The sequence below is a fragment of the Channa argus genome, chromosome 12 (assembly GCF_033026475.1).
Source record: "Channa argus isolate prfri chromosome 12, Channa argus male v1.0, whole genome shotgun sequence".
In the NCBI taxonomy this organism is placed as follows: domain Eukaryota; kingdom Metazoa; phylum Chordata; class Actinopteri; order Anabantiformes; family Channidae; genus Channa; species Channa argus.
In genome coordinates this window covers 10,803,415-10,828,679 of record NC_090208.1, presented here as the reverse complement: position 1 = coordinate 10,828,679, position 25,265 = coordinate 10,803,415, and the positions used below count along the sequence as shown (strand labels likewise).

Below are 25,265 nucleotides of genomic sequence, written 5' to 3'. Positions count from 1 at the left end.
CTGACGGAGTCTGTCAACTTTTAACCTCGGGGAAAAGTTCTCAGCTCCATCCTGAAAGTTAGTCTTTTTTGGACTGTTTCTGGGGCTTATCACCTGGACCAATGGCTTTCCTAAAGCCTAACCCTTCAACTTTATTGCCTCGAGATAGAGAAACACCTAGTAGACATCAAAGATGTAGTGTAGTAATGACGGCCAACTGCTTCACATCGCCTTTCATCTGGGCCAGCAAATGGCATCTCATCACACGGCAAAAACTATAGCCAAAGGCTAGCTAATATGCAGATTGTGCACTTGCGTGAGAGGAAGACAAAGTGGAAGATCGAGGACTGGACCCCTCACAGCTGGATTATAGCTAGAGAATAGAATCAAGAATATGTCTAATACAGTGTAAATGGCACTAAAGGGGTTGTCAGCCCTTGGTTTCTTCTCATGCACTGATTTGCTGAGCCCAAACACTCAATCAGCTAAAAATGCCATGACAACAGGGGTCCGACTGGTGCCAACAGGGGTCCTACTGGTGCCAACAGGGGTCCTACTGGTGCCAACAGGGGTCCTACTGGTGCCAATGGCACAAAACACACCACAATAACTAGTCTGACAGATGCTCACTGTTGGTCTGACATTGGCCGCTGGCAAACGGTCGGCGTCACTGCCCTAACCTTAACCATCTTTATGTCATAGTCCGTCTTCTGTCAACTTCCTGCCACGGTTGCTAGTCTGCCATCTTTGTCCAGAATGAACTCCAGAGGATCCTCTCAGGTCTCGTGGTAGAAACTCTTGATGGAAATGGACGCTCTGCCTCCCACAGGCAGCTTGTTAGCTGTTAAGCTGCTGACCCAACACAATGAGAGGGAGAAGTGTCGCAACAAAGTTTGTTTCCCTTTGTTGTGAAGAAAATCCTTTTAAATTTGATGCTGGATTCAAAGTTGAAAAGACAGTGGTGGTTTGTAATAAATAAATCAAGAATAAACTAATGGCAATAACTGTTGGTCCGATTATTTTTTTAGGTCACTGCAGTGCTTAGAATTCATGCTTCTCCCAACTCCAAGCTTTACCTTCCACATTAAGGAGGCACTGACACAAAGCAGTGCAGCCAGAACAGGCTTCAGCACAGCAGGGATTTCACACTGATCTTGTTCTGAAACATTTGTAATTAACATTCCCCCTCACTCCAACTGTTTCTGAAGCTATCAATATCCCAGTAAGAAGATTTAACTTCCCTGAAGAGGAAGGAAATGAGCTGGATGTGGCAGGTTAAAACGTGACTGCTCAGTGAGTGTACGTGTGTGTGTGGGAGTTAAGTGAAAAGTTTATGCACAGATTATCCTGTTATTTTAATGCTGACACTGGAAAACGTTTTATTACAAAGTCATTTTATTAAGTTGAACCCTTGACAGTAAACGTGACCAGGATGCCCCTCTGAGTATCTCCATGACAAGAGAACATTACACTATGACTGCGTCAAAATACAGTATAAATTACAGTGGATCAAAAGCTTCTCTCCACGGGCTAATGCCGTTTTGAAAGAAGCAAAACAGCAGCCAAGAATCCAGAGCTGGGATTTGTTATTATTGATGTCTTTATGGGGAATTTAGAAATTTACATAAAATATTATGCTTCAGGCAGAAATGACTATTTCCTGATATGTAGTCATACAATCCATTTCTAATAGTGCCTGTCATTCTTGGCATCAAAAAAAAATTAATTAAAAAAAATAAAATTTGAAACAAGTTGGCCTTTAGAGGTAACAGGACACTGTTCACAGAGTATGAAAATACATCAACCATGGAAAGACAAGAGCCATAATTCAAAATTAAGTTTGTGGATGTATAAAATATATATATATACACAGTGCTCAAATGAGTTCAGATTGGACTGTACAAATGCAGAGGATGCTGGTGTAGCACATGCAAACCTTCTTAGTACTGAGTGTACTCCTTTGATGAGAGTTTTGCAATGATACGCTCCAGCTGCCTCTTTGCTTCACACTGGGGGAAGTTACTCATCTCATAGTACTGCGGGGCAATTTTCACCAGCCTAGGAAAGAAAGCAAGTAAACATTAGTCACAAAAGAAAAAAAAAAAAAAAAAAAATGTCGTCACTGTTTACATGTGGGAGAACGCCGTTCTTCCATATTCACACAGTGACTGCTACTTTAGATGCAGGCACAACAAATTTGATATTTAACTGTCTGAGGTCACACAGGGCAAAGAGAAATGCAGGTAGGACTGTTGTAACTGTTGTAGTGTGATAACAAGCCTGTACTCCTGAGGCAAATACCTCATTTATTTATGGTTAATGGTTGTGTACAGATGAAACAATTAGTTTACAAGTCGATCAAACAAAAACTTAATTGGCAACAATTTTGATGAATGGATCACATAAGACTTTTTTAGGTAGAAATGGCTTAATTGTTGCAAATATTTCGGTGCTGACTTTCACCTTTACTTCACAAGTGTAACACACACACACGCACAGTAAAGTTGCTGCTTTTCTCAAGAATTTATGCACACTGATGCTAAGAACTGATTGCCAGTGGCGTGTCATGACGCAATAAAGTGTTTCAAGTTGCCACCGGCGACCAGGTTTAGACAACAGGTGAGGATGTTGACATGAACTATACACCTCCTCCGTGTGTTGCCCGTAAGTGTTCATCGTACGGTTTGTACATTCTTACACACAGTTGCAGAGGACAAATATCACGATGGGCTAATGTTAGTTTTCCAAGAATTTCTTCCCACGACAAGCTTAACAGATGTGACGACACACCCACAGGAACACACACAGACACACGCGATGTGTAAGAAAACTGACCTCTGATAAAACTATTGTGAAAACAAAAACACGCAGAATGTGCAGAAATCCAAGCTGTTAATTTTTTCTTCTTCTTTTCATTTCAATATTCCCTCATTTCACTTATGCACACTATGACGTAAAAAGTAACCAGTTTCAATATAGGTTTAAACGTAAAAAAAATATTTAATTAAAGTTCTTTTTAACCGCTTCCACTTACCACTCTGGTTTGATGTCAGAGCATGTGCGGATATAATTCTTGGTGGTGAGCACAAACTCGTTGTAGAGCACCCACTCGGGTTTGTGGTCCAGCACAGTGGAGGGGTGCAGCTGTACGACCTGGTTGTCCTTCACAGTCAGGTAATGGCCAGTGCGCTCCAGGTGAGCGACCTGTTTACAGGCCAGAAAAAGAACAGGGTCACAGCCACAAAAACACACTGAAATCCATACTAAAGGACAGAAAGAAAAACACTAAAGTAAAACACATTTACTATTTAATCTACTTCTGACAAACGCTTTGATTAAAAAAAAAACTGACAGAGACACACTTGTTTATAACCAGGCATTGAGTAATTTTCTCCATTCTTTGCAGATACTTGGTAAAAGTGCAGTGGCTGGTGTGATTAGCCAAGGCAATCAGTCTCAATGAAGGCCTTTCCAAACAAAGACATGATCTCAAATGCTGTGAAAGCTCCAACATGAACTGCAAATTTGTCTCCAAGATAAAGGTTAATGTTGACAAATATTTTAATATTACCACAATAATTCAACTTGTCATGTGGCTTGTTTCAGGTAGCCCTGAAAATGGCTTCTCGCAAAATGCCATTTGTTTCCTTGAGCGAGGCACAAATGGACTTTATTCCTTGTGTGTTTAAAACTAAGCGCGTGTGTGTGTGTGTGTGTGTGTTAAAAATGGAGGCTATCCATTACAATAAACATCTAAGCTGTATTGCTACTCTGTACAAATGGTTTGCACAGTAACACTGCTATTTCCACTGATAAAACAACACAAGTGCAAACTTCAGTGAGCATCAAATTAGCAGTGGAGTTGAATACAAAGATGGCATTTGCTAAAATGATGAAATAGGAACTCATTTGGTGGTGAATGGCACTAATGACACAATAATTGGAGGCTAAATTGTTCTCGTGACAACATAAATGTATGTTTGTGTAAGCAAAGAACTTCAATGAGGGACCCCCCCTGACCTGCATGAAGAAGCCGGTGAGCAGCGCTCTGCGGATGTTGACGTAGTAGTCTCTGCTGCTGAACTCGGTGCTCCGTCGCGGCAAGCTGAAGCGGTCCATGATCCTGGACAGCTGTTGGCGAACGTTGTCCGCCGACATCAGCGAGCGGTAGTTGACGAAGTTGTCGTAGCACCATTGGGTAGACTCGTGGTCTGTGCGAGACAAGGGTCAGTATAAACAAATGAAGACAACATGAGATTTATTTAATGAAAAGAGAGCGTTCGAATGCTCTACTCACTTTGTTTGAAGGCATGGTAAACGTTGAGCAGCGTCAGGTGGTCTCCGTCGATGTGGGCAAAGCGCATCTTGGACTCGTCTGCCGCTTTTTTAGCCTCCGTTGGTCGGACAAAGCACTGCGGGACTAAACAAGGTTGGTATAGGCCCCAACACAGCCGCCCATAGGGATAAGTTAAGCAAATCCCACAGAGAAGAACAAGGCCTCAGCTCTACAGAGGCACAGAGCACTTCACAGGGAACACTGTAGTGTGGAAAATGGGTTTCTCCGTTCTGATGCAATGGCTTTATACAAGGTACAGCAAGCATGCGATTCCCAGTTCTAACATAAAGCCTATGTCATAGACCCAATACTGAAGCAAGAATAAAGAAATTGTAAAATGGCTCTGGTTCTGACCTCTCTTCACTGTGAACTGACTCTGAATTGCTTAACGTCAAACCTGCTTGATCGTGACTTTAATGGGTAAAAGCTGTATTTATTGAGTCGCGTAGTTAGTTGCTGTGGTGGCACCATTCTCAGGTGTACTCTCGCTGCTTACTCTAATGAACTCAGCAAAAACCTGCCATCCTTAAACACCTGCTTTAAGTGCATGCCACGTTCAAACAGCTAGTTAAATCCATTTCCCCGCTCTCAAAGACCCTCACGCTCCCTTCAAAGGCGTCAAGATTCATCTCAATGAGCAGCATTCTGCTTTGGCAAGCCTAAAGTGCAATTACTGCTGGAGCACACCGGTGCTGCTCCAGCTACACCTATACGTTTTGTACAGACATGTATCCCCCCTCCCCTTCCTCACCAATAATAGCTGACACCACTGACTTCATCCTCTGCTTGCCTTGTAGTTAACTTCAGCTGGTACATATTACACTAACTCCAAGCAAGATTACTACTTCTGAAATACATATAAAATCTGATTTAAGTAATATGTTAATGAGGGTGTATATTATCTTAAACTAACATTCAGGTACGGGTTAAATAGACCCATTGAAATCATCATGGCCATATAACTATAATAAAATAAGGACTCACAGAGGGAAAACACATTGACATGATGCAGAAGCTGCCGTGCGTTTCCTTTAAGCTCACTGGTCATTTATGCAGCATGGTCCATGAGCACAGGTAATGGAAAGAGTAGCAGCTCCGACCCACACAGCGGGCCGGGCCTGAGCATTACCTGACAACATGGCAGTGATGGAGAGGATCTCGTTCGAACAGTTGAATTCACAGCTGGCAATGACCATCTTGGCCAGTTGGGGGTCCAGGGGGAACTCTGCCATCATGGAGCCCAGCTCTGTCAGGTCACCGTCGTCATTGAGCGCTGCCAGGTAGTTCAGCAATTCCAGGGCTCGCATCAGGGTCTCTGGGGCTGAGGAAGATAGAATAGGGGGAGATGGGCCATTGAAACATTCCAAGCCCAGGGGCAAAACACACACAGATGACAGGGACTGAACAATCTGCAAAAGTGTCATTCTTTCATCACGTCAACACTTGAGGAGAATAATTTGGAACAGTCGGTGCTGATGAACACTCCCGTGTAAGTCAACAACCTTTAAACAAAACTCCACTTTTCTTGAACCCATTTTTCAAGCAAGATGTAAAACATTCCCTAATTTCAGCTTCTGAAGCTTGCTGCTTGTTTGTAAGGTGTCAAAAGTTGAGGGGACTAGATGCTTTTGGATCAGTTTTAGATCACTGGAAAAATGAAATAGCATATTTAAAAGTAGGGCTCAACAAATTTAACCTTTTTCTTGGAGACAAAACAATCAGTCAAAAATTGATCAGCAAATTCATTGCTACTGATGAATATCTAAAGCTGCAACCGCAGTCACGCTTGTGAGGAGTCGTATTAAACAATATACTCACATTTTTCAGATTAAAGCAACAACTAAAATAATAAATAAATAAAAATAAATAAAATCATACATCATTGTCCCAAACAGAAGAAAGAAAAACACTGAGTTTATTACGTTTTAGTTAGAAAATATAAGTTAAAATGTGACTCTAAGCCCTGTGGTGTAGAGCTAATTAGTTAAGATATAAACTCAGTAGTGAAAAGAAAGCCCAAGGAAAAAGCTGAGAAAACAATGGAGCTACACTTGGACCTTTAATAGAAGACAAATGTGAGTTAAGAAAAGATACAGACACTCAAACAAAGGGAGGCTGTGTGTTGGCACAGAGCATGAGGTGAATCAAAATGAGAAGGCTCTCTGTGTGTGATGGCCAGAGCTATGCTAGACAGCAACTTAGCAGAGAAGTAATCATGGCAGAGCTCATTTTTCATCCTCCGCTCAGGCAATTCTAAACAACTAATGCAATTACAGGGGAACTTTCTACTTAATGCTTCAACACAAAAGGCTTCCAACGTTTGGATAAAAGATTTTTCCTCCAGATGCAATTATTGACCTTTGGCTGCCGAGAGCTGAAGCCTAATGACCAGTTGCATGTTAACTGAAAATTAGCTTCAAGCGCCGGCTCCAATGTTCATTCACTCTCATTTCTCGCAAGTGCTCCCAAATAAATTCAATTTCAAACAGCAAGGAGGCATTTTTTTATGATTAACAAATATTGATTTGGGGGATCAAAGCTACTTTTTTTTTTTTTTTTAAACACTAAGTGAGTGCCGGCCACATAGGTTACAACACCAGTGGCTTGCGTGGGGCTGAACTGAGGGTGAAAATCAGATTTCCAAGTATTGCTAGCATGATAAACCTGTGTGGAAATTCAATCTATACACAACAGGGCTCATCACAAAGTAAGTATTGACTGACTCAACACACAAAAATACGATATATTAACCAAGGGCCAAATCAATGAGATGAAAGGCTAAAGTTACATTAAACCATTTTGGCTTTGAAAGGTACTTCTTCGCAAATGTCACAAGGCAAATGAATCCCACCCAGCCAAGTCCTTGTGTAAATCGCTACTGATTTCTTTTAGATTTTCCATTTGGTTGGCTGCCTGACACTCACTCCTGTGTTTAGTGAGTGATTGGGGGGGGAGGGGGGTGGGTTAAACCAGATATTTGACTGAAAATCGAGGTTTCCACTAACTTTATAGTCAAAAGGATAAAGGTACTGTTGTTTTGGGGCCTCCATACTTCACCATCAGGGAGAAAACACCTTAAACTAAAACTTAGTGTTTTAATTTAAAGTCAGCTAACAAAAAAACATTTATCATCAAACTATGGGATTTGAATATGAATTAGAAGAACGTTCAGCCATTTTGGGTTTAAAACATAACTTGCAAATAGAAAAGATAAAACAAATCCCAGAGTTCATTCAGTGCCATTGTTTCTCCTCCATTTCTTGATTCTCTAAGGACACAGCTCTGACCTGTCCATTTATTCTGAGGTTGGCCTTTGACAAAAGTGTATCAAAATTGATCCACTGTAACTGGATATCATGAAGACCCTGTTCAGAAACTCTCACAGACTTCATTTGTTGCAACCAACTAACTTCAGCTTCCAGTGTCCTCAGGAGTGAGATGGATCAAATAAATAAAAAATAAAAAAAAGAGGTAATCCTCCCCTTTTCCCCTCACCCCACTCTTTCCCAGTTAGACTTAGCAGACAAGGCCAATCCCATATGTTGACGCTTACCCTTGCGTTTTGTGAGAAATGTGGGGGTGCTGGTGGAGGTCAGTCACGTTTCACTGGAGGAATATAAAGGGAAGGCAATAGCCAAGGTGATAGTGCTGCTATTGATGTAACCAATTTCATTCTCAAAATGGCGTTTGCCACAGTGGACGGGGAGAGATGGGTTTAATCTCAGAGGTGAGATGAAAACTATATTATGGTGAGAAAAGGGAGGGGGGGGAAGGAGGGGGAGGTTAAGCATAGGGACAGAATGGGTGGTCTGCTCGGGAAGGTGTCAGGACACACACTCCACTGGAGAATGGCCTAACTTGGTGGCTTGACGAGACAAGGACCGTTTAGACTAGATTCAGCATAATTCAGATGTGCAAGAAATACAGACACAGCCAGAACATAAAGTGACTAATCAGCCTGGATACTCCACACACCACTGTCTTTATCCACTTTGAAAAGCAATAATCTAAACTAAAAGTAGACTGCTCATTAAAGTTGCAAAACACCACTGTGTAGTCCATGTCTGTCAGCACTTATCCTCAAATCTCCAAACATTCACTACACAGTATTTGATATCTGCCAACATCATTTTATCTTTGTTTTGTCATCTTTTCTAAGATCCCAAGTGACACAGCCAACCCAGATTCGACACTGCACATCAAGCAGTCACAGTTAAAATAATGTTTCCAGATTTCATTGCACTTTCTAACTGCCTTTTTACTGATTCAAACTGTATCGATCAAAATCCAGATTTCAGTATCATTTCTTCTGTAAAAAGTATCATTACCACACTTTATTATGATCGTTAACTGTTAATTGTGCCATCATTTATCCTCACATCCAACATTTGACCGTCATCCTCTTTATGTCATCGCAGTTTTATTGTAAACATAATTTTATTACTTTTTGTTTCCTATTGCTGGATCTGCTCACGTGTTAAAGTGAAGTGGGGAGATGTTTATTGATCATTTCTGGAAGATGAATCGAAGATAAAAATGAGCTAGGTAAATCTTATGTCATCAAACACCGTCCACTCTTTCAGTCTGGCACTGCGCTGCTTCATACGTTCGGCCAGATTTAACTTGCAACCAGACGTGCAGCTAATTAGCTTCTCACATGCACTGCACTGTGTCTCGCCTTTTTCTTGTCTGAAGGGAAGCCATACTTTTAATCACACCATGTTGTAGTTTGTAACTTGCGTGCTTACTCGTATCTAAACAAATTAACATGTTTTTCGGTTGATGCACAACGTTGTCTCATAGACAGTTTCATTTCCCACCCCTATAAAAAACCCTAATTACTACAACTTCAAACACATTTTACATAATGTTCTGACCATAACAAAAAACATAATAGAGAAAATGACAAGACAAGTTGCGGAAATGTATCTCGTTGAGCTAACCTGGTGGGTCCATGAAGTCAAAGTGCACCAGGTCATCAATTCCCAGCTTCTTCAGCTGCAGCACCACTGAACCAAGGTTAGACCTCAGAATCTCTGGATATGTGTTGTCCTGTGACAGTTAGGAGACCAAGAACAATTCAAAATGAATTAGGGTGATTATTATCTCCTCATGCGCCGCTCATATCAACTCGAACAGAGACCCAGAGACTAGGGCATTTGAAGGGCTATTAGCCTTGTTTAAAAAATTCCCACTGCCACTCAGTGTGACGTGAAAGAATTAATCTGCTAAAGTGGAGAACTGTGTGATTGCAGGTTCATTTGTCACAAGGTGGCGATGTTGTTAGCGCTGGTTTTGAGGAACAGCAGAGGCACGGCGGTTTAGCACCAAGCTCTTGGAATTATAATGCAGCTGAACTGTGAATCATGGAGTTGTAAGAGCAAACACTGCATAATAGAGAACATTTACAGCAAGAAGGTAGCTGTGCCGGAATACAGAGTTGTTTTGGCATTAAAGAATGTAAGATATGATAACCCACTGTTTACACCTCATTGAATTTAAAATTATATTCAAACCACTTTGTTTCTTACCTGCATTTCTGTCTTGTAAGCTTTTTCGGTGTAAAGACGGAAACATTTTCCGGGACGTGTGCGCCCAGCACGGCCTGCCCTTTGCTGTGCCGAGGCCTTGCTGATGGCTGTCACCAAAAGTGACTCCACTCTAATACGAGGGTTATACACCTGATAGGAAAAAGCACAGAATAATTAAATGTCAGCTGAATTGTGGGGGGGGGGGTTTAACTATGCTCAGTGTTTGGTTGGATGTACAGTAAGTTTATGTATAAGTGGAGCTTGAAGGTTTAAATACTTTAGATACTAGTTCAAATACTTAATTTTTTTTAATTTCAGCATAAATATTGCTTAAAATGTGATCAGATGAAAAATGAAAATAAATGATAATGCTTGTACGGGGTTTATGGCTCTGTCACTGATTGTCAGCCATTCAGGATCTCCTGATGGTGGAAATTATATTAGCCACTGCTGGATTTGGATCTTTAGCAGATTAGAGTGTACAGTGAGCTTCACTCTAAACCAGACATTTTTCCACCTCTGCTTACCTGCAGAAGTTAACTTGGTATATAGGAGAAGTTTTACGAGTACAATTACAAGAACAGGGCAGGATCGGATCCAATGCGTAGCCCTGGCATCAGCACTGGGACTTCAGAGACCATTATACACCTTGTTATTGGTTCGATTTTTGTTGGTTAACCAATAGCAGGGTTGGGTGAAAGTGGTGTTGCACGCTCTCCATTTGAGCACAATCTGTCTGACACTGGTGGAGTCCAAACTGTTCATAAATTGTTTTTGCTTTGCTTTCCAGCTTGGTGACCTCTTGTTCAAAAGGTGTTCAGAAATTATTTTTCTTTAACCACAACACACTTCTACAATCCTGTGTTGTAAAGATCAGATCTGATAAAGAAGATCCAGATTTTTATTTATTTTTTTATTATTAAATAAGGAAAGGGCTCCCAGACACCTAAATGTCATATTATTGATTTAAACTCCTGATTCTAATTTCTCCTTCTAACATTCTGATAATCCTGCAGGTTCACATGCTTTTTCCAAACTCAAATACTTAACATGGGATATTTACCACATCAAGTAAATAAGTATAAAATAAATATAAATAATAATAAAATATTTTTTTGCTCACCTTTGTCTTTTTATCTAGTTGCAGGACAAACCTGATCAAATTTAACATCATATTTACACTGAAATAGGTAAAATCCTTATGGGTTCACAAACTTTTAGACACCGCTGTAGTTAAATGCACATCAATATCCACAATCTAATATACTGTATATACAAGCAGCTAAAAAAAAAAAAAGTACAATAACACAATCCACCATAGAGGATATATAATCTCTTTTTGTGCCATGTGTGTGTAACTTGGCTCCAGGCTGGTGAAATGTCAGAGGAATAAATAACTGGCTTTTCCATCTTTGCTGCTGTCAGCTCTGCACTGCTGTGTTTATCTGGGGATTTTCAGGCAACAGACGCAGATGATCGCAGCAGATAAAGACTGGTGGGAGAAGACGGTGGTGGGTGGGGGAGGGAGGGGAAAGCTAACCTTTTGCTTGGCAAATCCAGGATCGATTACAAACACCACGCCGTCGATGGTCAGGGATGTCTCAGCAATGTTTGTCGACACGACGACCTGTGGAAATGAGAACACGGGTTAAGAAATTACCTACCTTGGGAGACTGACGGGGCCGCACGAGAGCTCAAACTCGTGCTGCCCCTCACATAAAGACATTGTTAATTGTATGCAAGTCATTCCAACATGTGAGGATTCACAGACACAGAACTCAAAGTTTGTATAATCAGAAGGTGCAGTGCTTCTCTGCACTGTAGCAGTTTAGAGATCACACTAATTCTTAAGCACAATTAAGAAGAAAGACAATCAAGCGTAGATATCAGCTTCGCTTTAACTTCAAATTCTTCCCTGATGTGAACAACTAGACTGAAGATTGTAGAGATGCCTCTAAGGTGCTTTCTACAAATGCTGTCTAATGCAGCCCCACAGGGGAGTACAACAGTTTCTGCAATCAAACTCCATGTGTTGCCAACACATTTGCGGAGATATCTGGCTAGGTGCTCCTTCCTCCAAATGCATTGTCTCCACCCTCGTGTGTGTACCAATTGAGTGCAAAATGTTAAAACCCCTTACTTGGAAGTAGAAAAAAAATATATATATATATATTTCTTATTGACATATTTAATGCACATTCATTCACCAGCACAAGTCACAAAAAGGGTCAAGGAGGGTTTTTAAAAAAAAAAAAAAAAAAAAAAAAAGCTTTAGCGAATAATGAAAATTCTATTGTGGCAAGTTTGCATCCCCCTCTAGGAAATGTGCCCTTTCCCTTCGAATGTCCTCCCTTTGCCTTTACATCTTCCTCCAACCTCTTTGGGTACCCTCTGAGCAGCATTTGGCTCCAATCCCACTGCCTTAGGTCTAGAAGTAAGCAGGGCTTTCTGCATGCTTTTCTCCCAAACACTGTGGACTTGTGCAGATGATGCTTGGCTGCTGAGTTGTGGACTTTTACTTTAGAGGCCTCAGAGGACTTTGTCAGGTCCCCTCTGCTGGTTGTCTTAGATTTTTACATAGCTCTGCAGTGAGTTTCCTAGTGACTTTTATTTGGCTCTCCACCTCTTGGAATCCATGTTTCTTCCATTTCTGGAATTGGTGTTCATGTAATTGTTTTTGTTTTTATCCATCTCCAGCTTTGTGAAGATGTCTCATTGTTTTAGTTGCTCTTAGCAAACTGCTCGACACTGCCCCTGAAAATTTAATGTAAAAACCCAGTTCTATCTGCTGCTATTCACCAAGCATTAAGTGCAGACACTCTTTGCTTTGAGACACCTGATTTTACATATTAAAGTTCATCATCTAGATGTTATATCAATACGGATGCCAACTTTTGCACCAATATAATTTTGCATTATATTTTACTGACTTTCTCTCAATACACTCTTTAACCATTGGTACTTGGGATGATAAAATAATATTTGTACTAGCTGAAAATGCTTTATATATGTTGATTAAATAAAATATTTGCTTTGCTCTTTTGCCCACTGCAATAGAAAGGAAATGCTAACTTTTACCCTCAACTGTACAGTATGTGTGTATAGTGATAAGAGTTTCTGTCTGTCCTCAGCATGTTGCTTGGCTTTGTGGAGATGTCAGCTTCTCTCGCTTGGAAAGCTCTCCCCAGGGTTTTTCAAAAATCACAGAAAATAGTTGATGTAATGGTTCCTCCTAAGTGGCCTGCTTTTTAGCACACAGAGAGCTTAACAACGGTAACCGCCTTCACCAAAGCATCTTGTGTCTCCCAAATGAGGGCTGCTGTAGATCTCTCATGTGAGCCCATGTCTCTCAAAATGTGGAACATGCCAACTGTGCGCGTCTCATTGTCACTGATTGGCTCTTACTGTGTGCTAAGCAATGCTGCTTCTGTCAAAACAGTGCTAACACCACCAGAGACAAACAGCACGGCAAGAGTTTGCATTAACTTTAGTTTGAAACATTCTGAGAGTCCCGGACTTGAGCACTGGAATATATAGCATTTCCACTGAAGACTGTTATTATCTGTAGAAGTGCTTTTGAGATGTAGTAGCAAGCACTTTACTCCCAATATTTAACATTACAAAAGTCAAAAAAGCTCAAAGAAATACTGAAATATTATACCGTGAATTGTCCCCAAAGATAAAACCTAGTGTAACAAAACAGACGAGCAAAGCACCCTAGGGTGCATATAAGACGACTCACCAAAGATGGTACTTTGATGGTAACGGGAGTGTTGCTGTAGGTATCTTTTTTATATTTAAGTGTGAATTCACTTGAATCACATGTGTAGATTCATCATTCACTCTGAGTGACAGTGGGTCATGCATCTAGTTATATAACTGGAGTTTCATGCAGGTTTGAGATTCAGTGCACTTGTCACTGTTAACGGTCTTTGTACAGAGAAATATTGCAAGTAGGAGGTAAAGAGAGAAAAAACAAGGGAAATGAAAAGCTGCCTGGTTCCTGAGAACAAGGCAAATGTGGAAACTGTGAACCCGCATCATCTCACCCTCTCAGATCTTCTTCTATTACAATTATCCCCCATAGCAAGACTGTCTGTGAGAAATGGCAGCTAAATCTGAGCAAAAAAATATCAAATGAGTCACAACACCCAATGGGTTTTTCCTCTGTCAGCCTATACATAAACAGGAGGAGGGAAGAGAGAAGAGAGGGAGACTGATTTGCAGCTCGTCTCACGCGAACCCCGACTGCCGCTAGGGTGAATTCTTCTTATATAACATCGGAAACAGACCGGACGGAGAAACCCTTTAGATTCAACATGGCACTTTAGACTGTGGTGGCCGGGTCACAGCCCACTCTACTGGCAACCTCCACTCCAGTGTCACAGACTAATACGGAAGTAGGCGTTTGGAAAATTGCCTCTTCACACTCTCAAATCTTTTCCCTGCTTACTTGTTCGACATCCACCAAGACAGGAACGAGCTGGAGCTGACCTAGGCAGTCATTTGGTGGTCGCCATCTGCTTTCTTCGCATTTATGAAAAAATGCCAAGCACAAAACCCAACTGATCTATGTAGTCTGTGCTGATGTAAGTCCACAGAACCACATTTGCACACTTGACACACTTTCTTTTCAGGTGTGCCTATTTGGCTGCCTTCAAGCTGTGAGCCTTAGAGACTTTTAAATCTCACCTTTTAAGCGAGGATTTCTTATCAACTTTTAAACACATTACTGTTTAGTTATTAATGTCAGGAAGAACCCCAGACACCTCACCCCACACCACCCACACAGACAGACACGGCTGGGTGCAGATGTTTGCATCCCTTTATTTTGAAATGTCAAAGGGAGTTGAACAAAGATCTTCCCATTTATCCTGCTGTGGTTTCCACTACTCGCCTCCTGCTTCAGGGACAAGTTACTGCCTAATTCAATATCCTATCAAACAGCACATAAAAAGTTTTTAGTTGGCCCCACTTTTGCCTTTTTTAATGGCATATATGAAAAAAAAAAAACTATAAAATCCCATTAAACTGCGAGAAAAAAAACCTTGTACCACTGAGTTACATGGAACCAAAATGCTCAGGTAATGGGAAGCCCCAGGTTAGGGTTGTTAAGTTCCTGCAAGGAAAAGGGCTATCAGTGACCCAAAGCTACAGAGGAATCCCATTATTGTGAAGCCAATTAGCCACCCTTTGGCAGTCGGAAACTACAGCGGCTGACCGAAAAAGAAGCTATCCAAAAGTGTCTCATAGCAGACACTATGAGCCAGCATCCCAGCAAGAAATGAAAAGAATGGAATGCTTCAAAGGCCAGCAAAAAAAAAAAAAAAAGGAGATGGTGAGGTTGCACCGCCCTGCGCGATGGGACATTCTCAGTGCTCCAGCAGATGCCACACATGACACCCTCTCACATTTCATGATCATATGGGTGGCCTCATTGACTGCATTGATTCTGAAGGATTATCCAGGGCCAGGGTCATTACACTGAACGCAGGCTGGCTCCTTCCAGTCTGTTCCTGCACTGGATAATCCTGGCTTCTTCATCAGTAATATCATTAGAGCATCATCTCTGCATGTTATTTCTGGGTTATTACCTGCAGGAGAGCAAGTACTATGGCTAACACGGGCCATCGTTCACATTCCCTACTTGAAGACTCAGCCTTGTTGACAAATAAAGCCTTCGCCTGACTGGGGAAAAGGAGAACGTGCTTTGAGCTGTGTTGACGCGCCCACATTCAAAGCTCATTGAAATGCATGTGTGGTGGAATCAAGAGTGACATTTGAGGGAATATTCCAAACGTGACAACGCTAAAAAGCAAACCAAGCACTCATCACCCCACATTTGTTAGAGGCAATTTTTGAGACACTGGAGAGGAAAGTGAGATTATAGTCTTTGTTTGTAATTAGTCAATTGCTGCCTTAGCTGTAAATGATTAAACTGTTCCAAAAAAAAAAAAAAAAAAAAAAAAAAAGAAAAAGAAAAATGGAAGATCAGTGGCTTTCCTGGCAAGATAGAGCAATGATGTGCTAGTGCTTTATGTTAATTGAGGAGTGCCTAATACAGTCGTTAGCATGCGTAGCAGCAGACATGGTGAGCGTTAATTCTAATTCACTACTTCCTCTTGGGCTGGCTTGGATGACATCTCTGCATTTTTCACTTGATCAGTCACACAGTCAGACATGGAGGAGAGGCACATTTATTTCAAGCACAGCAACTTTAGATACCACCCCGGCCAATTCTACACACACCTGACAAATTGATCCTGAGGGAAAAAGGTCATACATTCAAGCTTTTCTGAAGGCAGAAGTGGTTGCTGGCTGGACGGTTCAGGGGGTACACGGTGATTATTAAATTCGGTATTTACTGCACTTAACTCACGATGTAAAAACTGCTCAAGGGCGATCACCAAGAGGAAAAATTAATACTGCTATTCAAGAGGGCCACTGACAGTGCACTACTACTTTTTTCCTTTTAGTTCCATCAAAGCAGGCCATTTTAAGTACTTCATCAACCTTTTAACTCTTCAAAAATCTTTGGCCAGTTTTGGGATCTACAATGTGGAAATAGTGTTAATTTACCAATTACTGGCATTATTTCCTACAAGCATTAAGACTAAAGTGATGTAACCACAATTTAAGATTCAGATACCACCACTTGACGTCACCCATCAGTTTATACGGCGAAACCATCTAAAAAATGTGGCTCTCTCTGTCATGGCTATTGCAAATATCTAGCAGATAATGAGTGCGTTTCCTGAAAAAAACACAATATATTTATTTTCTGATGTAAAAGTACCTTAAGGTTGTGTTCTTGGCCCTGTGCTCTTCTCTCTACATTTTACCTCCTGGCCAGACTATACACAGTCATGTACAGCAACGGTGATGATACTCTGCTCTACAAGTCTGAAATCTTGATAATGGAAAGGAGTTTGTTTGGCTAAGATCCTCTTAAGGTGGGTCACAGTGTTTATGCCTACTTTATAGTTAACAGTATTTTGTACAGCTAACTACTTTTAATTAACCTATTAGCTTTCAAAGACCTATAAACACTAGAGAGCGGATACAAAGTGTATTGATCCTACAGCCCTTCGAGGCAAATTTATAATTTGTGATGCTAAATAATACTGGAAATGACCTAACATATGTAATACATGTAAACTTACAAGATCAGAGTCAAGTAGTATTCAATCCTTTCCCTATGCAACCGTGGTACGGTTTTTATGTCAACATCCTTTCGAACAACGGAGGCAAAAACCGGGAATAATGTTTGAACTCTGGAATAAGATCTTGCATAATCAAACAACTAGCAATGTTGAGCCTCTTAAACTAGAAGGCATTAAAAAAATAAATTAAAAAACATAGGACTGCACTGTCAAGTATTTGATCCAACCCTGGTTGTGGAAATATATAATATATAATATTGCTGGAAATACAGGGTGGATGACTATGTTTAATCGTTATTTTATGGTGAAATAATACAAAATTGTCTAAAATTGAGATGTTTTTTTAACAATGCAAGAACCTCTAAATTTTCAAAATGCAGGTTGAATGAAGCCTTTTTTTAAGTATTGCAATATGTTTCAATCTGACAGCCCATAAATATTTTCACTGCTCACACGTCAGACTAATCTCACTCAATTAGAGGGGTTGCGGCAATGAGTCATTCATCTACACCATCCCCTATCAGATGCTGGGGGTGAATGTTTGCTCATTCACTGGCAGTGTTGATATTCTGATATTCTGTCAGATCCCTGGCCAACAGTGTGGCAGCACAGGTGGTGCAGCTACTCTGGTGATGAGCCCATCTAAATAGAAACTGTCACACAAAAGAGAGGAATTGTCTTGTGCCTGTATCAATAAGGGGATCATCCATTCCTCGGAGATTAAGTGACAGAAGACAATCATACAGTGTACAGCAACCAAATTTCTGTTTTTGGTCTGCACATGTAACCTTTCACATGCTCTAAGAGCTCCCGAGCCTCCTCACTGTGTAGCAGCAGCGCCTGCGCAAATGTAGTGGAAAGATAAAAATGACTGAGAATGCAGTACTTTCCTCAGGCTCAGAGGGCGTGAGTAATACCCCAGTTATAATTTAGAGCAGAGAATCACATGCTGACAAAAGCAGCATATGTTGTGTGAGTCAGTTCTGCGCTAAAGCTGAGAAAGGGAAAAAAGTTTCGGTCCCTACCTTCCAGCTCTCTTCCTTTACCCACCTTATTCCCCATCTGTCCTTTCTACATCAGCCCCTCTCCATTTCTCCCTGCTTCAACCTCCCCCTCACAGTGTTTTTATAGCAACAAGGCAGTTATACCTTCCTTCCGATGGCACCATTTGGTTTATTGGGTGGGGGTGGCTCAAAGATCCTCTGTTGCTGCTGTGGAGGCAGTGTGGAGTACAACGGGATGATTTTGATATCACCCACTTCAGGCCCCAGGTCGTCAACCTCCCTCTTGATTCGCTTGCAGGCTTCATCAATTTCCTAAAAGACGGAAGTGCGACAATTAATCCATATGTCACTTGAGTATGCAAACAGCAAATTCAAACAGGTTCTGAACAACACCTGGATAAACAATGGAAGTGAATCTGGATAATGGGAGATAGCGAGGGGAGGCGGCCAAGGAAGCGATGGTTCCCTGCTACAGTACATTTGTTCTAACTATCGCTACATCTGACGGAGGAAATTAAACCTGGACTGCAGTATGCTTTGCTGAGCTCCCTGTGGCTCTGTTGTCAAATGCTGCAATCATGGAAAACATGGACGCGCACGCTCGGTAGGCACACACAGAGCCAGACAGACTCAAACAGGGTTCATTATTCCACAGTGCAGTATTGTAGAGGGGAATGTGAGATGAGACTGCAGCACTGATGCATAACCAGCGGCAAATCATGGCAGATCAGTTTAGTGAAGCTGAACGTTCTAGAGCCGGTGGGCTGGCAGACAGACAGAGGACCCGAGCAGCACCAGGAATAAGAAAGCATGATAGTGGGAAGAGGGCTAGGGCCTATTCTCTAAAGGCCTATTGAAATACAATATTGAATGAACTGAATATCCACACATAATCCACAGGCAGCCCTGTCCTCACTAACACAGGGAAGCCTGTGTTATTGCTCCTACATTTGTTCACAAATGCATTTTAAATGACACTTGGAAGGATTTAAGGAGTTTCTGGTATGGTTCAATACAACGTATAACAGCTTTTCAGTTCTAAGCAACTCCTGTTACGTGCCATTGTCTTTGTTTTCTTAACAACAATCACTTAATCCTCAGGAAGCAGCAGTTACTTTGTGCGTCACATTACACACTATACTGTTGCACCACCTGCAGGCCCATGGGAGCAATGCAACAGCTTTTTTAAGTGTCACAGTGATGGCATTGATGAACAGGAGCATGTCCGATTTCATTTTTTAACTTAGCTGTTATAGATAGATTAAAAACATTAGAACTATTTATGGACCCTTAATTATTTAGTATGGCACTAAACAGCCTATAAATCTTTGGAGTCATTTGAGTTTTCTCTTCTAAAAGCATACTTTGTTTAAATTAGTTGGAGCATGACTGAAACCGACTTAATTTGTCCCACTGTGTGGAGCCCGTAACATCTGCCTTGACATGAGAAAGAGCTACGGTGGCGTTTCTTGTTTTCCTTCTAGACTGCAAGTGTGTTATTAGCCCTGTTTGTCCCCTTGTTCGCCGTGTTAAGTCAACCCCTGCTGATGGCCATGTGCCTCTTAATCAACACACTGACAAGTGGAAAACACTAAATCTGAATGGATTGGTAAAATTAGCCTGGGTATTAATAGCCTATCAAGCCTCTGGATGCAGCAGCTGCCATGGAAGGAAAAAAAAAAAGGACCTCTTTGCCAAAGCGCTGGAAGCAAGCTGGCTGGCTGTCCCTTAGGGAGTGTGCATGAGTAGTGTGTGTTTGTGTGTGTATGGCCCAGTGTATGTTTACACACACGTATAGGGGCAGTGGGCCAGTAGTGGGAACCTGTCCACCAGCTCTCCCTGCGACCCTAAAAGCAACAATATACAGCCAAGCTAATAACCGACACATTTATGCACTCCTCTCGACTAGCAAACACCCCCTCCCCCGCGCCAATTCCCATGTTTTGATGTTAGCTGCTGAGGGGGAAGCTTAAATATTAGGACTTATCTTTGCTGAACAGCTGTGATAAGTTTCGACTTTCTTGTTTGGAATTGGTGCTTCAGTTCTATTTGTTTGTGGATACGAAATATGTTGCAGAAAAACTGTGCGGAAGAGCAAGGAAGAAAGTCCTGTGCGTATTGCTTTCGTCTGTTAGAAATTAAAACAGTCAGATAAAAAAAAAAAAAAAAAAAAAAAAGGCAGATCTATGGCTTTGCAATGGGATCTGCCTCCCAATCATTAGTCTACATCAAAGTTGCTGGGAGACTGAAGAGGTTATGAAGAGCTTGAGGGCGTGCTGCAGCACCCTTTGAACAGCCATTTCTGCCAGACCTACCAGACATTAACTTCTTTAACCCAATTAGGACGGGGTGATAATGAACTCACTGTGGGAGTGTGCTCAGTAAGGCTTGAGCGCTACACGGTACAAGGAGGGTAGAATATAAATCAACAAATTACATTTAACTGCAAAAAGTCTAATACGTTGCCTGCAAATATCTCAGACTTTTCTGTGCATTCATGAGGGGTGACCATCGGTGTTTGTGGTTGTCCCAACTGCTGGGATACAACAAATCTAAAAATCAATTACCAACCCTTGAAAGAGCCCACTTGAAATAGCAAGCCCTCCAAGGACTTCACCCCTCTTCATAACAAGAAGCATATTGATTCTGCTTTGGCAGAAAATAACTGACGTAGGTAGTAGTATACTGCAACAGTCAAGCTCCTGCCGAATGATAAATAATTAGAACTAAAAACAAGTCTCGTCATAACGCGAAAGACACAACTAGATCCCTTATGTAGACGAAAACTATGCAGAAAATAAAAGCGGAAAATTTTAAATAAATTCCAAACTGTCACAATTATCCAGAGCCATTTTTGTTGTATTTACACATTTAAAGTGAAATTCTACGTTTTAAAAGCACCATTTTGTCAAAGTACTAGGTGTATAATCATACCAAGCTTCTCCTGTCCAATGATCATGTCACTGAACTATTTGTTGGCAATTCTTCTGTGTGCAAGCTTGTGTGTGCGCGCGTCTCCACCCGGCTGTGACCAAATTCATCATTTTGGGCATGAACCCTGCCCTCCATTACACATCAGTGGACAACATTTACAGGGAGGGAGAAAAAAAAATTATAAATGACTTAATTTCAGAGATTCGTGGGAAGGGCAGAATCTGGGTCACTTCTGTTTTTTCCTCCCCTCTCACTGTGCAAATCCTGGTGGTTTCCCTATGCAGGCACTGTCAGATGCATTAACACCTATCAATCTGAAGCTTAATGTGCAGAGTACATATACATGTGTGCTTACTGGCACTGTGTGTAGAATTAACTCATCTCTGTAATTAGATTAATATGCACACTCTTAACTTTGGGGATGTATAAAACCTCTGCATGGGTTAAAATGACCAAACAAAATTGGTATTTCTTGCTTCTCAAAAGAAGCTTCCTTCCGCTATATATCACTGTGTACAAATTTGCATTTCAGAATGTTAATCTGACAGAACAGGTTAAAAATAACAGGTTGTTTTTAATAATTTTTATGGAAAATTCAAACACTGTGCAAATCACCGATCAATGTATTAAATTTAGAATGAAAATACTAATTATTGGAATTACTTGTTTAAAACCATCACAAACTTGAACCCTACTCCCAACCAGTGCACATTCTTTGCTATTAAATATCATTAAAATGCTATGGAGTTGTACCTCTTGACCGGTAAGGAAGAGCAGAACGTCGCCTTCATCCACCTCACACATGTGGATCTGGATCACGGTCCTGATGGCCGCCTCCAGGTAGTCCCGCTCTGGTTCCGGCGTGTAGAATATCTCCACAGGGTGTGTGCGTCCAGGGATGGTTAGAAGTGGGCAGCTGTCGAAATACACTTGGAACTTTCCGGCATCCAGCGTGGCACTCATGATGATGACCTGGGCAGAGACGTGAAGGGAGAGCGTGAAGTTTGAGAATTTTTTGAGTGACGACCATCCAAGAGGTGAAAACAAAAGGTAAAAATAAAAGTAAAGACAGTAGAGTGCAAATGACTGTGGTGATTATAGGAGCAAGCGCTCAAGTGAAGAATGTGTTAACATTTTATGGAGGCGTGATGATGATCGGTGATAAGGACACATGCTAAGTAGATGAGGTTGCAACTATTTCCAGGGTAGATGAAAAGTGCAAAAAGCTATACAGGAGGGGTAATGCTCTGAATGAGAATTTAGGGAGAGGGTGCTGGCACACACCCAAGATGGTGTCTATAGTGTAGAACTTGGCATTACACTCCAAGTCACTGACCTACACAGCTACGACAGTCCTTGTTCCTGATGTTGGGTACACAATGTTCTCTCTAGAGCCATTAGATAGAGCGCATTAGGATTCTGATGGGAAACACGTCTCCCATTTTCAATCTCGAACATTTTCAGGGGCCAGCATCTCGGCATTTTGCTTTACGCTCTGCGAGACATCATAATTGCTCTTAATCAAGGCAAATTAAACTTTCAAATTTGGTAGGGGATAGGGATGAAGGAGGGAGGGAGGTGTGAGCGGATGATCATTCCCAATAACCTAGACCTCATTTAACAGTCCGTGAACAACAATCTAACCTTTGATTCCACACTGACAAACAACTAGTCATTATCCATCTGCTTTATGAGAATTATGTCTGGCTCACACTGCCTATTAAACTTGCTTACACCCTCCTATCCGCACCAACACCTTGCTGGTTGAAGAGCATAAAGTGGGGCTAACCTTGGGAGCAATCTATCTGTTCTGAACTGTGCTGCAGTGCAGAATAGATGTGCACTTCTGAGCCCAACAGCGCATTTCTCTTTCTTTCCTCAACAGATACACAGCTGTCAGACATGGGGACACAGTCATGAGAAATGTGACAAAAGGCAGGAAGGAGAGAAGAGGAACATCAACATGGGCTGTCACTGAATTCATCCTTTGGGGGAAGTAATATTCAAAGCTTTGACGGTGTTTTGTAGGCATTAAGTGGGTCATGTAGAGATGAAAACAGATTTTGAAAAATGAGCAGATCTTCTAGGTTAGAACAAACAAAAGTTATCTGTACTAGCAACACACAAAATCACATAATTGTGATTGGCCATACTGAATAAATATGATTCAAACATTCACAGTGAAGACTGGAAAAGATATGAAAATGATGGTTAATGATGTGAGCAGAAGCTAACGGGAGTCAGAAGTTGGCAAAGCTGGAGTCTAATCAGTGAAACGATATCAAAAGTTTGGGTAGGAGCCAATGTGACCTCAAATATAAAAACACTCAAGTTTCAGTTTGTTTTTCCTCTGCAAATGTTGCTGTGAGCCATAAAATCCCAGAAGAATAAAAAGGTTTACCGATTGGGATCTCTCATTAAACCTTTTTTGGCTCTGATTTGAGTTCTTTAATATTAGGTACCTGCCAATCCAAATTTGATCCAATATATGCTATAGAGCTCTTTCTGTCAAAACCAGAAAAGAACAGAACCAGAACAGTTTCTTTCCTCGGGCCATCACACTCATTAACAGCTGACCTCATACTTACTGATACATTGCCGCTATCCATGCTACTGTATAACCCATATATATGTCCACACAGACGTACACACATACACTGCACACACTAAGGACACAAGTGATTGGGTTGAAACTGCAAATGGTAAATGACCACTTTTATCCAAAGCGCTTCTCCCCCCCCTCTCCCTCTCACACACACACACCTGACCCACCAGGAGCAACTTGGGGTTCAATGTCTTGCTCAAGGACACAGACACGTACACGGGACGAAGGATCAGACCACTGACCCTGCGGTCCATGGACGACTGCCATACTGTCTGTATTGTTACTCCTTGAAAATGTCCTTGAGAGCAACCGTGGAACTAAGCAAACTCTGATCTGATACTTACATTTACCTAAATTAAATTTTCATCTGACATCAAAATCTGACACACTTTCGGGAGCTAGGTACTAAAAAAACGCTGGAGGTCCTGGTAAAAAAAAATAATTAAAATGACTAAGTAGTTTTAAATTGACAATGCATCTTGACCACACATGGACGTGCACGAGTAGCGTGTCTTCACTGTAAATGCATGTTTAATGAAGTTAGTTTTATACGCAACGTATTTTAGGAAAGAAGAATATTCATTCATAATCCACAGCCCTAAAAATTGTGTAGAATATCCACAGAATCAAGTTTTTAGTCTAAGGGTTGTAAAATTGCACTTCCCAGTACTAGGTAGATAAAAACCAATGGAACCCCCCACCCACTCTTTGAGGACATCTCACATACGACATGTACAGAGCAGCAGAAGAAATCAAAGGTCAAAAAACGTGCAGAAAATACATCCATGAAATATGCACATGCTGCATGCATGTACACACACTTAAAATTAAATAACTTCACCTGCTGCTTTTGCACTAGCTGTTTAGCACTAGCTGTCTCACCCACATCTCTCTCTTCGTTACAGCTATCTTGTCCTGACCCTCTCTTACGGCTTCAGATGCTGCATGGTAATACTGGAAACAAGTGGAATCTTAGTTTGAAGTGAAATCACACTGGTTTGACCTTTTTTTTTTTTTTAACGCTTCTCACTCTGCTTTGACAATACCTCTGGTCCAGACTGTCGCCTTCTCAAGACAAGCCCTTTTGAGTCTTGGGAAATATCTTTTGATCCAAACACCAGCTGTGATAAGAGGGTCCTGCTTGTGTAATAACTGAACTTTTAGTTGGTGAAGAAGATCAGGTGAAACTGAACTATGTTGCCACTGGTGCATCAAAGAAGTAACGCTAGGTTTGATGACAGCATGAAATTTGAGATGCGTCTGCCCTGTAACTCTCTATGCAGGGAAAAAACTGCCATAGAAAAAGGGAAAAAACATCTTGACTGAAAAACTTTAACATAACACCAGAGCAACAGTGAATTCACATATGGTTAAACCGCAGTGTTACTGAGTGGGGTCTCCTCTTACATAGTCAATCATTTTGCTACAAGCACTGAGCACAGACAAAATACTCATGGTATTAGTGACAGAAGAAACACCTAATGCAACACTGGTCATCTTAATCAAGAAGTGCAACATACAGTACTGGCTAAAAATGAGAATGATGCGACCTCAAGGATTTTTAGCAGGTTCTAATGATAAACACTGTCCCTCCCAAAGCTGTTTCTTTAGGTAAAACACACAGCACATTGCATACGGTGCAATAAGGGCACTTTACACAAACTTGAGAACATCATTATGAAGAGGAAGAACGGTGCAGCGAGCTTTATGACT

The 25,265-nt window shown here is 41.3% G+C and overlaps 1 protein-coding gene across 2 annotated transcripts in view; it reads right to left on the bottom strand.

Annotated features, from left to right (window-relative positions):
* Positions 1–1,356: 1,356 nt before the first annotated feature.
* Positions 1,357–25,265, bottom strand: part of dhx15 (DEAH (Asp-Glu-Ala-His) box helicase 15) — a 30,066-nt gene continuing 6,157 nt past the window's right edge. For both annotated transcript variants that reach the window (XM_067523408.1, XM_067523407.1), the window contains exons 5-14: positions 21,701–21,919; positions 18,158–18,325; positions 11,387–11,473; positions 9,847–9,996; positions 9,259–9,367; positions 5,445–5,636; positions 4,277–4,399; positions 4,000–4,190; positions 3,014–3,183; positions 1,357–2,037 (exon numbers count right to left, since the gene is read on the bottom strand). In XM_067523408.1, coding sequence (XP_067379509.1) covers positions 1,920–2,037; positions 3,014–3,183; positions 4,000–4,190; positions 4,277–4,399; positions 5,445–5,636; positions 9,259–9,367; positions 9,847–9,996; positions 11,387–11,473; positions 18,158–18,325; positions 21,701–21,919 — 1,527 coding nt within the window. In that variant the 3' untranslated portion in view covers positions 1,357–1,919. The remainder of the gene's footprint in view (positions 2,038–3,013; positions 3,184–3,999; positions 4,191–4,276; positions 4,400–5,444; positions 5,637–9,258; positions 9,368–9,846; positions 9,997–11,386; positions 11,474–18,157; positions 18,326–21,700; positions 21,920–25,265) is intronic.